This window comes from Mixophyes fleayi, chromosome 3 (assembly GCF_038048845.1).
Source record: "Mixophyes fleayi isolate aMixFle1 chromosome 3, aMixFle1.hap1, whole genome shotgun sequence".
Lineage (NCBI taxonomy): Eukaryota > Metazoa > Chordata > Amphibia > Anura > Limnodynastidae > Mixophyes > Mixophyes fleayi.
This window is the reverse complement of record NC_134404.1, coordinates 175,663,330-175,676,564: the sequence shown is the minus strand read 5'-3', so window position 1 is coordinate 175,676,564 and position 13,235 is coordinate 175,663,330. Positions and strand designations below refer to the sequence as shown.

Here is a 13,235-nt window from a genome sequence, read left to right as displayed (position 1 = left end):
ACTCGCTGTTGGGAACCCACACTTGCAGGTACCATCTAGAGCTCCACAGTGTGTTTTTGGCTACACTACAAATGCTGGTTACAAAGCTTATGTGATACTGGTGGTATTAATTTTCTTTTTTATTCCATTTATGGTGATGCTTTACGCTTTCATGGGCATATTGAACACTGTTCGCCACAATGCAGTTCGTATACATAGTCATCCGGACAGCATATGCCTCAGCCAGGCAAGCAAGCTAGGTCTCATGAGCCTTCAAAGGCCTTTTCAAATGAATATAGACATCAGCTTTAAAACTCGTGCCTTCACTACCATTTTAATTTTGTTCATTGTCTTTATAGTTTGCTGGGCACCATTCACTACTTACAGCCTTGTTGCTACATTTAACAGTGACTTCTACAACAAGAACAACTTTTTTGAGATAAGCACTTGGCTCCTCTGGCTATGCTACCTCAAGTCTGCACTAAATCCAATAATCTACTACTGGAGGATTAAGAAATTTCGGGATGCTTGTTTAGATCTCATGCCCAAGTACTTCAAGTTTTTACCCCAGTTACCTGGACACACAAGAAGACGGATCCGGCCTAGCGCCATATATGTGTGTGGGGAACACAGATCTGTAGTGTAAAACATAATAAGAAATCTGTTTTTAGAGTGACTGCCATGAAATATTTTGTTGTGTTTTTAAACAATTTCCTCTGTGCAAAAATGAATGCATTCTCTGCCAGTAAGCAATGTAAATGAAAAACATGTTACCTCTAGCATTTATGGTGAATCCATATTTCAGAAGTACTTTGTCAGGTTAATGCTTACCAGGCCTGCAGTTGGTGTTATTGCGGGCACCTTGTATGCTGCTACAATCGGTGGATGTGTCATCCTTTTTTTTTTTTCCTGAAACAAATGTTGCTGCTTTTGCTATTAGAGTTGAGCCAAAAACTGTTCCGTAGCTGAAATTTTACAGGATAACTTGAGTTTTTGCAAACTGTTTTCCCAATATCAACTGTGTGTTTGAATATCTTTAACTCCATTTCCTTTCCTCTCATTGCTGCTGTGGGATAGAGGTACTTGGGATGCTTCTCAATGTCAAACACCTAACCGCTTCCCTCCTGCAGATTGCTGAACATGTTTGTGCACTTTATCAGGACTTATCTCAAACTCCTTCCTTGGTGTTTAGGAGTCAAAATGTTAAGACAGTACATACTTTTTAGATTATTGATAATGTAATTACATAAAAAAGTGTACAGTGCCTGAAAGAAACGTAGGTACGTCTTGACATTGTAATGGTTAACATAATATTATAATCAGGGCTTTACTACTTTAAAATAAAAACATATGGTCAACTATGTTAGACATGAGCAAGAAATATTCTCTTGTAGCAGCTGAGTAATATTGTATTGTAGATAACGTCTTATAATTGATGTGTCTTGTTACCCAAAGGAGGAGATATACACTAGCTATACGTAAAATGTATTTTCCCTTCTTTGGTCAGTCATGCGTATGGACATATTATGGCAGACACCATTGCTTCCCTTTTATAAGTGTTAGCTCCTATAGTAATGAATACAGAGTGCTCTATAAATACCGTTGGCAATTGTAGCACTGTTTGAAAAGGTAAAGAAAGTGCAGAATTCCTAATCTCCTGGAAGTATGTTGCATGGTAACATTGCAATAAAGCAACTAAAGACAGAGTACATTTATTTTTGAAATGCAGGAACCTGAAAGATTGACATTTCATCTGTGATCACTCAGAATTTTAGCATAGAAAAGCCCCCAAGTGAAACTGCTTTATGTATTTTGTCCTCGATACAGCAGCTGTCATGAACTTCGGCATTCTCTACAACCAGTCATCCACTACATGTGTTTGGTCCATTATAACTTTGAGGAGAATGGTTTGTTGCTACTAATTCATGCAAAACAAGATCCTAAAATGTTAATTTCGGAGGTTATATTAATTTCTAAGTTGTCCCTTACCTTTCCTTCAAGCACTTTAAAATTCTGCTGCAATATTATCAAGAATGCACTCTATAGCCATTTTTATTTTTAAATGTACCATTAATGGTGCCTGACCAACTAAATGCAAAGAACAATAAATGTGCAACAATCATAAGTCCATCAAACAATGAACCAGCAGACAGATGTTGCTTACGCAGCAGTACAGGCCCATGCCTTTGTACTGCCTCCAAAATATCTATTGGGGCCTTGTGGAAACGGGATACTCTGAAAAATGTATAGTGTAAGCAGTAGCCCAACCTACTTCCACATTAAGACCATCCCTTTTTTAAAAAAACATGTATTCCTTTCCCACAAAAGTCCAACTGAAAGATGCAAAATATGTTGCATTAAAACTATTGGGATGAGATTGTGGGCTCCCCTACAAATCATGGAATGTCCCTGTAGATATGTCCTTTCCACCCCTTTATCTCATTTTAATAATCCCGTCCCACAAAATAACACTATCATTCCGCATGTCAGAACAGAAGTAGACGCACTCATGACCTGAGAATCATATATTTCTCTCCTGCTAAGCCCCTTCCCCACTTCATGATAAGAAGTTTAATTTAGTGGGAATTCCTAATTCCACCTAAAGTTAATTTCTGTTTTCTGCTGAAATTAGATTTTCAATACAGCTTTCACATTTTTTTTTCCAGTGGAATTAGAAGTCTGCAGGGCCGTGGCTTGGAAACCGTAAGTCAAAGTAGTAAGGAAGCTGCAGTCTTAAACTAAGAGTCGATCAAGGTGCCAGTTCTAAAAAAAAAAAAAAAATCTCATAGGATCGAATACAGTAATAACATGGTAAAGTGCAAATATTGGTTTAGAGTAGCCCAACCCAACAGGGAGCAAGTGCACATGACCACACTGGAAAGCAAATGCATTTCAGACATGGTACCAAATGTAATGTACCATTACTCAGCTGCTACAAGCGGACTAGTAAATGAGGTTGAACACTATTTAATCCCTGTTCATTGATGGCAAAACTCTAAATATGAAAATACCTCTACTTAATGGCCCATGCAAAGTAAAACATTTTAGCTTTTACTGCCTTGTTTAGGGTATGTACACACTGGTGTTTTGCAATATGGTTTTTAATGCATGTTAATATGCAAGTAAAACTGAATTGGAAACTGCTTCATATTTGTGTGAGTTTGATAAGCTTCAAGATGAATTTACACGTATGTATAATCTGTTTTTAAACATGCGTCTCTCACAAAACAGGAAGTCATCTCATTCAAGCCAAACCCTTGGAAACACATATGTTAACACTTCTTTACTGCATTCTATTGAGACAAATGTACGTTTTTTAAATACATTGACACACGTCAAACACCATGAGATGGAACAAGGGTTAGGTAACACAAAGTAATTTAAATGCACATAAAAATGCAAATATGCACAGTCTCCATTGGTGCAATGATTTTTCCTTTCCAGCTACATGATGTTAACTTGTTAGAAGCACATGGTGAAGCATTTTACCACCAGTGGGTATGTAGCCTAACGTAGATGGAAATTATACAAGTTAGTGTGTCCAAAGAACTATCTTTAAGTTTGTACCCTGATTGTAATTTTAATTTTTGACCAATAGTTTGTATGTTGGGTTAAGTAATTATTGTGTTTTTTTTTTAATCTCTATAAAACTTAAACCACCAAAATAGTTTTGTATAAGTTTACGCTATTTGATTTCTAGTGAAGCAATGCCATAAATAACTGCTTGTATTGGATGAGCATGATACGGAGACTATTGTACCTTAAGGTAACAGAATGCTATATATAAACATTCTAGAGACTAACTGACATAACTAGGTTTTGGAGCCGAGATGTTGAGTTTATAAGTGGAGCAGCTTTTGTTAGAGGTCTTTCTTGTTAAAGCACAACTCTTTTCTGACATACAATGGCCTGTCTTTTACAGCATATATATTAGACTACTTTGATTTGTATTTCTGTGGCACTGGAATTTAATTTTGTTTTGTATGAACTGTGGTTGATTGAGTACTGACATACAAACTAGCTTACTTGATTGCACTGTTCACTTTGTCAGACCAGTGCACATTTTAATTGACTTGCAAAAACTAAAGCCAGTTATCTCAGGATATTTCACTTTAAACTAGGGAGCAATTTACAATGTAAAAGAAAGTTATTAAATCCATTTATGACATTAAGTGCAGTAGCTTCAATTATAGTTCCTAGCATCAATCTGTTATCAAAATTTACTCTGATTTAAGCCATTTGATGATTTACAAAATGCATGTCAAAAGGCCTTATACTGTAGAAATTCTTTTTAAACCAGTCTTTTAGATATATTTGGGAACTATTAAAGATGTTCATCCATAGACACCAATAGAAAATGTTGCACACCATTTAGCAAAATACCTTACTGACCACTGCTACAAGGTTTCCACTATCATCTTTTTCTTTTAGTCAATTTTGTTTATTAGCCACAAAAGTCCTATAGACATACATAAACAATGTATGTACCACATGCTTAAAATGTTCATATAGAAGCAAACAAATATAACCTGAAACTCCAGAATTGTTTTAAGGGTTAGCAAACCTCACAGGTATATGAACCAAAAAGTGATGTTCAGCCACTGCCCTCTTGTGCACTATATTGCACAAATCTCAAATATACATATGTATTTAATGGGAAAAGAATAGTAAGGCAAATTATAGTAACACAAATCTTGCAGGGAGGCACACATCTGGTGAGGTGTTTTTTTTAATAAAAATTTGGACCAAACCCCCTTAACATAACTTGCCCGCGAAACCTTACGGGTACTTGATCAGTCTGCTAATAATTATTGCAGCAATAAAAGATGGATTGCTAACTGTATGCTAAAGTGGAATGTCCCATGTGCCACAGAGGATGAGCATGTTATATTAAGGGTGGCGATCCCCTTTATTAATTTGTCATACTTTGTTGTTCTACTGATGTAGTTGAAAAGCTTTTAATTGAAGAATTTTCAAAAATTGAAAGTGCTGCAGCTAAGATGGACTCATTACCCAACATAATGAAGAAGAACATTATCATAATAAATGAACATATGCTTTTCAAAACTATATAATTTTTTATTTAATTTATTGATATTAATAGTAAAAAAGTTATTTACCACCCCCCCACAGTATGCATTACTGCACTGGATGTCCTATTCTCACACTGTACTTGTGGGAAATGATAAAGGACATTGACCTACTGATCTCTTGTGATTCCTGAAGCCATTTATTTCACTTTTGCCCCTCCTACAATGGGTGTCTTTCAGTACCCAGCTCTTTGAATAGGACAGTAGGTGTATGCTGCCATTATGGAATGGGAGTTAACTTTGTAAAAATAAAAAAATATTTTTTACTTTTGAAACTAGCCACTTTTTATATCACTCCAGTTGTAAAATCCTTTAAATAGTATAATATATATTTTATGTACAGTTCCATGCTAATATCATACAACCACCACACTGGGATAGTTATGAAAACTGGTGTAAAGGAAGAAGGTGGTGATAACTATAGGAACTAATCACATTTTGTCACGCATGATTGATGTTACTATGGGTAACATTTACCCTTTGCACCAATTTTCATAAAGGTCCCCTAAATGTTTATTATTTAGTGTCCCAGCAGGAGCGGTTGTAAAAATGAATGCATTGACTTATGGTGCCCATACACATGAAGCTGGTCATTTGGCCAAAGTTCCTGCATCAGTGAGCATTTTGTCACCAGTCATACTGCACAGATAGGGGTATTCAGACAGCTGCACAACATTTAGAATTGCACAGTAACAGAGACAATTACCATTTACAGGCCAATGACCCCTTGGGTGCACAAATAGGGGTCATCATCAGACCTGACCATTGTATCCAGTTGGGTGCCACGTGTAGAACATCATCCTATATTTGCGACAGCATCTCTCTATATGTATTTAGTTTAGTACTGAAACGTTTTGATTTATTTAGGGTACAGTATCTTTATTGAACCCGCTTGATTGTTAAAAAATATTGTCCATATCTTGGTACTGCTAAATCTGGTTTCTGCATTTAATCTACAGAAATTGCCATTACTAATATTTCAAAGAACAATGGGAAACTCCACTTTATTTAAGATCTAGCTTGTGTGTTATAATGTGTGGGAAGGATAATTGACTTCTTAGTAATAATGTTGTTTACAGCTTTTATATTTTATTTGTGTGTGTAAATATATACATACATAAAGATTCACCGTATTACCTTATGCTTTTATTTATTATACATTTTGAGTGTGAGCTAGGGAATGAATGTATTTTCTTATTTCACTACTAAACGTTTAGAGCTCATATATCCGATGAGCAAAATTAAGCTGCTGCCATTGATGAATTTTTTGGTTGATTTTTATGTGAATATTGCATGTTTAGGTCATTTAACATTTATGTAAAAATATATATTTATGAAACATAATTGCTTTGTATTTTGTTTTGTTTTTGTTAAGCTTTTAGATGTGTCATCTGATCTTAGGATTAGTAAAATATATGTGAATATTTTTAGAATACCTGGCATGCTTTACATGTAATACATATCGCTGGAAACGTTGTTCTTCAAGAGCCAAGATAAATAAAACACATAAATGGGTAATGAGTAAATATATACTGATATATTTATCTTCACTGAAGCCTACCTTTTAGTGCCATAAGCCTCCAAGGTTAACGGGAAAGGATTTTTACAATACTGCTGCTAGTTTAAAAAATCCCTATCATTATTAAAAAAGAAGATTGCATCCCCAGACAGTTAGGGCGAAGATACCCTCTATCATAAGTGCAGTTCCGGGCTACATACGCGCAATCAAGGGAAGTTGTCAGTTTCATAATTATAGATAAATCTCACCTCTTCTTAGACACAGTACCGACACCTGATTTGTAATATATATAAATATATACCGACTACTGTAGCACAAATTGCTGAAAGAGTTAATGCTGGCTATGCTAGGAAAGGGTCAGAACACACAGTGCTTGCTGCATAGCTGCAGACCAGTCAGAATGCCCAAGTGCCTACTCAAGCACACAAGTACCAGAACTGGACCGTGGAGCAATGGAAGAAGGTGGCTTGTTCTGATGAATCACATTTTTCTTTTACATCATGTGGATGGCTGGGTGCGTGTGCGTCATTACCTGGGAAAGAGATGGCTGGGTGTGTGTGCGTCATTACCTGGGAAAGAGATGGCTGGGTGCGTGTGCGTCATTACCTGGGAAAGAGATGGCACCAGAATGCATTATCGGAAAAAGCTAAGCTGGCAATGTCAGTGTGATGATCTGGGCAATGTTCTGGGAAACCTTGGGTCCTAGCATTCATGTGTATATCTACTTTGACATGTACCACCTGCCTAAACATTGTTACAGACCAAGTACACCTTCACTGCAACTGTATTCTTTGATGGTATTGGACTCTCTGAGCAGGATAATGCGCCCTGCTATACTGCATAAATGGTTTGAGGAACATGACAAAGAGTTTAAGGTGTTGACTTGGTCTCCACAACCTCCAGATCTCAATCCAATTCAGCATCTGTAGTATGTGCTGGAAAAGTCCCACTTTGCAACTTACAGAACTTAAAGGCTCTGCTGCTAATGTCTTGGTGCCAAATATCACAGAACACCTTCAGAAGTCTTGTGGAACCCATGCCTCAAAGGGTTAGAACTGTTTTTCGTGGCATGAGGGGGTACAAACACTGTTTTTGTTAGAATTTTTTCTTCTATTGTTTTTTTTCATGACTAACATTTTTTATGTAAACTTTGTACTTGAGGTATGGGGTGTCCTGGAAACTACACATGTATGATATTAATGTATTCAGGAGATCCTGGACTTCTATAAGCAAGTTATAAACAGGAAGCCAAATTTTTTCTGGGGAAAAAAAAAATCTCTTTGGGCCCAATTTACAGTCTTCCTGGTGATACAATAGGTGTACATAGAACAACCTCTTTACACACATTGTGCAACATTTCACCTTTCCAGCTGGATTCACACTAAATGAGGTCCCTAAATAGTATACTGTACATAATTCCTATGAACATGTTTCTAACATTGAAAAATGTAAATTGTAAAGAGTATTGCAATTATACTCGGGTTTGGATGTTCTATTCTGCTAGTCAGGAGATGGGTGATAGAAAATATTCCATATAGGGCACGATCACAAAATTTGGGGGTGGGCCAGGCAATGGAGCTCCAGCCACTAGAGGCCCCTGCTTTTGTCTCAGTAGGGGCCTCTTCTGACCATTTGCAGGGACAGAATAGCCCCTACTGGTTATTAGCAGAGTCTTTCCCATTAATTTTAATGACTTTTTTTTTTTTCATGTTCAAAAACCAAGAAAACTGTTGTTTAGACAGTTGTGACAATTGGCGTTTTATTTTTTGTTATTTTGCTTGGGACAGTCGACCTTTAGTAGATTCCCCCCACAATACTCATTGAGCATGATCAGACAAATCATGAAATGTGGGAGAGACAAAAACATGTCATTTCAGGCATATCTGTAGTTTTGACAGTCCCTTGACAACTCTAAAATATGTACTTAAATATACTAAACATTTTAAATAGGTTAAAGAGTTGGAGATTCTAACTAAAATATTAAGGAAAGGTTTGATTTTTATTTATTTTTTTTCTTTTTTTTTCTTTTCCCTAATCAGCATTCCCAGAGGACGTCATTATCTTGAAGGGAGCTATTAAATGAGATCTGTTTGTGCTTTTTGAAGCTGTGTTTAATCTCAGCAAAACTGATTACTAAGCAACAGATTCTGTTGCTTTCCTGTAAGCTACAGAAGCATCCTAATAAGTCTAAGTTCACATTAAATATGGACAGAATATTTGTATGGGTGCAATATTTATTTAAAACTGCATAAGTATTATGTTTAATCTATAAGGCAATGTAAAATGTGCAAATCCTCTTATGAGCATTGCCTGCAGTAGCTTCTGTGTGCAGAGCATTGCATGTTACATCTACCTGTGTGCAAAGCTGTAAATGGTTCGCACAACCCCTGTTTATGCTGTGCATGCCAGCAGAGCATCATTTGTACACGCACTATCAAATTATATATTCTGTGTAAATATCAGGGGAAATTGCAGTTACACATGAGGCCGACTGATAATCTTGCAATATTTGTGCACATTGAGTACTTCACACTAAAACTTTTTAAATAAGTCTTCATATGTTCACTGAAATATTAAGCAGCATACAGTTGCTATTGAATTGACATGATATTCTGCAGCTAGTCAGGATTGGCACATATTGGACCTCATTTAGAGTCGGACGCAAAGTCTGTGTAAGAAGTGTAGAAGTGGGAGTGTGCCGCAGCTTGGTAGGGTATTACGAGTTGCAAGCAAACCCCAGTTGCGTCCCACTCGTAATACCCTATCGAGCTGTGAGCAGTTCCTGCAGCTAGCTAACGCTTGCGCCACCTATTTCCTGCCGCACAGCTTTAGCCCTGTTTTGACGTGTGTTGCGTCTGCGCCTCACTGCGACTAGGATGTATTTACATGGTCACGTCTTCACAATTCCGCGTTCCTCCCATTCTCTTGTAGTGAGTCGCAAGTGTTAATTGCGTCCAAGATGCAGGCGGATTTGGAGCTTTCTGCACATGCGTGGTAGTGTTTTTTGGTTAGATGCGCCTAAATCGGACTTTGCGTCCGACTCTAAATGAGGTCCATTATGTTCTTTTCCAGCATTTAACAATGCTTTTTTTTTTTTTTTTTATTCAGTTTGAGTGGAGGAATTAGTCCTGTACAAAATCAGAATTCTAATTTATACGCAAATTAAAAATTTGAAGACATAGGAGAAAATGTCCTCAAGACATACAGTTTAACGTCAAATGAAATCGTAAATGCAGAGCTTATTTTCAGGAGGATACCGTGAATATAAACTTAGCTGTGTTTGACTATGGGCTAGATTTACTAAACTGCGGGTTTGAAAAAGTGGAGATGTTGCCTATAGCAACCAATCAGATTCTAGCTGTCATTTTGTAGAATGTACTAAATAAATGAAAGCTAGAATCTGATTGGTTGCTATAGGCAACATCCCCACTTTTTCAAACCCGCAGCTTAGTAAATCTAGCCCTATGTGTTGGTGTGCACATACAAATAACGCTGATTAGTGATGAAATGTTAGTTTCAACACCTTTCTAACCCTGAGATTAAACTTCAACATTTAGTAATGCTGTAATAAAAATCTAAATATGAAACCATAGTTATATATTTATTTATAAATTTCAAGACCACTTGGATAATCTCAGGTAATTTGGAAAATATTTAAAGGTTCTGCATTTTCAACAGAAAACTATTAAAAGCTTAATTACATCAATTTTTATCAGGAAATATGATATTCTCTAAATTCAAAGGAGTAAAATTGCAATGTAGTGGAGAAGCAGTAAGTATTGTTCAAACACCATGTGTGAACAATTGTGAAGCATCGTACCTTTGTCACTCTGGGCATGGATGTGGTATGGTCTGTAGTGGTCCCAATATTAATAGATATTATCTTTGACAAGTGAGAACAGGTTCACGAAGATAAGGATGTGTTATACAGTTTTAATTATTATTTCTTATTACATTTCTTCTTATTATTGTTTTATTACATAAGTTCACGTAATGTAGCATTGCTATTCTTATTTACCCAATGACTATAAATATTTATGGAACTAACTTCAATGGATATTTTATCCATTAATATATATTTTATTAAACATATATGTATTTTATTATGGAAGAGTACATCATAAATGGTAGATTATTGCTCCAAAATTGCTTTTATTTACATTTTCCACAGTCTTTTGCATATACATATATATATATATATATATATATATATGTATGTAAAAAAGGGAAAGTAGGGCCCAAGTGAAGAATTTTATTCTTTTTTTTATTTTATTTTTTTCTCCATTAAAATGCTTTGGCTTGCCTACGACGATATAAGGAACCACCAATATTCTAACATTAAATAACACAAAGCGTAGGAATTGTTCGTATGCACTGATGCAAAAAAAGTACCAAATTTGTTTATGATTTACTCAGCAAAGCTCTCTCAGAACATGTGGTTTAGTACAAGTCATCAGAAAACTGCTTAAAAAAAACCCAAACAATAAATGGTTCTCAAAACGGATCATTAAACAGGTTCTAAAGTTTGAAAATTCAGGATATTCTCAAACCTCTCAATCTAATAGACAATTTCTGGTTAAGTATGAACATTGAACAGTTTGACTACGCTCAAGGCAGTTCAAACATGTTTGAATTTGATTGTGCTTAAAGGGTTACATTGTGTACTACTTTTAACATTTTTATTACCATGTTTGCTGTTTTCAATTAAAAAAATATATATATATAAGAGCTGAAAACACCATACAATGTAGCCATTTAGGGTGAACATGTTAAAATAAACTAAAATATTCAAATCTGTTTAAACACCTTTTAACTGTGAGCAGCAAAATTCAAACTCAAACTTCGAGTTGGGTTTAACAGCCTAGCAGTTTTAAAATGCTCAACATGATGGGCAAACCAAAATAGGATTAGATACTTTCTAGATCAACCAAAAGTTCAAATTTATTGGAATATTTTTTTGGATCCCAACCGGGGTCATTACTTCCAGTGTCTGCTCATTTACATAGGAAGCGGCATAACTCTGGAAATTTGCACAGGAGTCACTGATCATATGTGTAGCCGTGTAAACTGCTGGTCCACCCAAAACTCCAGAAAGTCATGCACAATTTTCATACAGGTTAGTCTGACTCCTGGTTTACACTGTTGCCAATGCGAGCAGCGTGATCCCTGTGCCTGCAGTATTTCTTGGAGCAGTTTTATTGTTTCTAACTCCAAATAGGACACAATGGGGCCTATTTATCAAAGGTTCCCCCCCTGTAAAATCACCGAAAACTGTTGTTTTCGGGGATTAAACACTAATTTGCTATTTATGATAGTAGCTTTGCATCTCCTATCGTTTTACTGAGCACTCCCCATAACAATGTATGTGGAGTGCTTAGTAACGCTATTTAACAATAAATGTAATTAACTTTTCAAACATGTTAATGTACGTCAGCTGAAGCTGGCGTACATTATCATTAATGAAAAGTTTCAGTGCTGTCAGCTCTGCTCCGAAGAGCAGAGCTGGACAGCGCATGTGTGGAGGGATCACATGATCCCTCCCTGTCACTGACTGCTCGCTCTCTGCAACTATAGATGCAGAGCGAGAGCAGAGATGTCTGTGCGCGTTCCCGAGGGTTTCACTCGGCGCATGCGCACTGGAGTCAGAAGTGTAGCCCTGTTCATCGCATGCTGCTTCGGGAACGAAGATTGAGTGGTAAGTATGTTTTCCACTTCATAGGAACAGCAGTTTTTCGGAACTGCTGTTCCTGTGTTGCTTTTTTAATAAATATGAGAAATAGTTCAATCCTTATCAATGTGATAAGGATTGAAAACTATTTTTCATATTTTGCGAGTTTTGATAAATGTGCCCCAATGAGAGAAAATGCTGTGAAATCAATTTGTCTGAAGAAGCCTTTAAAGTGCACCTGTCAGCAATAATTTAAGGTGGTCAGGTTCAATTGCGAGGTTGAACACCGTAAGGAAGATATTATTTCTGGATATAATTTGCTAGGACATTGTGATCTATGCAACAGTTTTGTATTTATTGTTAAAAACCCCTGTGATGGTGACTGCACTGTATCACAAAGCAGTCATGCAGGCCACAGTGGCAGACATGTTTATTTACCACTCTAATACATTTTTTTGGTATGACCTCGAGCACTGGTGCGCCTCGTTTTGAGTTATGAACAAATCCAGGTAAATGGTGCAAATTTCAGCTGGACAAACCGTGTTAAGATGCATTTTTTTTTTTTTTTTTTTTTTGTGTGTTTGTTTTTTTTGCATGCAGGGATAATATTGCTTTAGCATGTAGCACACAAATATGGAGAATTAATATTTTCACACTGCAATTTAGAGGTGAGCTAGGACATGCCCCCTTTCATCTTCTAAATTTCTACACTCATTTGCCCCTTTTGGTTTTGCCAAGTTGCAAAATTGCACTTTCCAGCTGTATTTACTCTAAAGCGGCCTTGGTGTGTTGAAGCCGTCTTTAGGTAAGTCCACATTGCACTCTTCACTTTCCAAAGAGCACTTTTAGTGACCATTTTCTACCTCTAGAAATAGTATTATTATATTATATTAATCAGTCCCAAACCATTGTTCCTAAATTAGTCAGATTTATCATATTTTTATTTTATTAATTCTTGAGTTCATTGGATTGTTTATTT

The 13,235-nt window shown here is 36.3% G+C and overlaps 1 protein-coding gene across 2 annotated transcripts in view; it reads left to right on the top strand.

Moving 5' to 3' along the window:
• GPR63 (G protein-coupled receptor 63) overlaps positions 1 to 4,905 on the top strand; it is a 39,136-nt gene extending 34,231 nt beyond the window's left edge. For both annotated transcript variants that reach the window (XM_075202808.1, XM_075202807.1), the window contains exon 2: positions 1 to 4,905. This exon is cut by the window's left edge and continues 767 nt beyond it. In XM_075202808.1, the coding sequence (XP_075058909.1) occupies positions 1 to 625 (625 nt within the window). In that variant the 3' untranslated portion in view covers positions 626 to 4,905.
• The last annotated feature ends 8,330 nt before the right edge of the window (positions 4,906 to 13,235 follow it).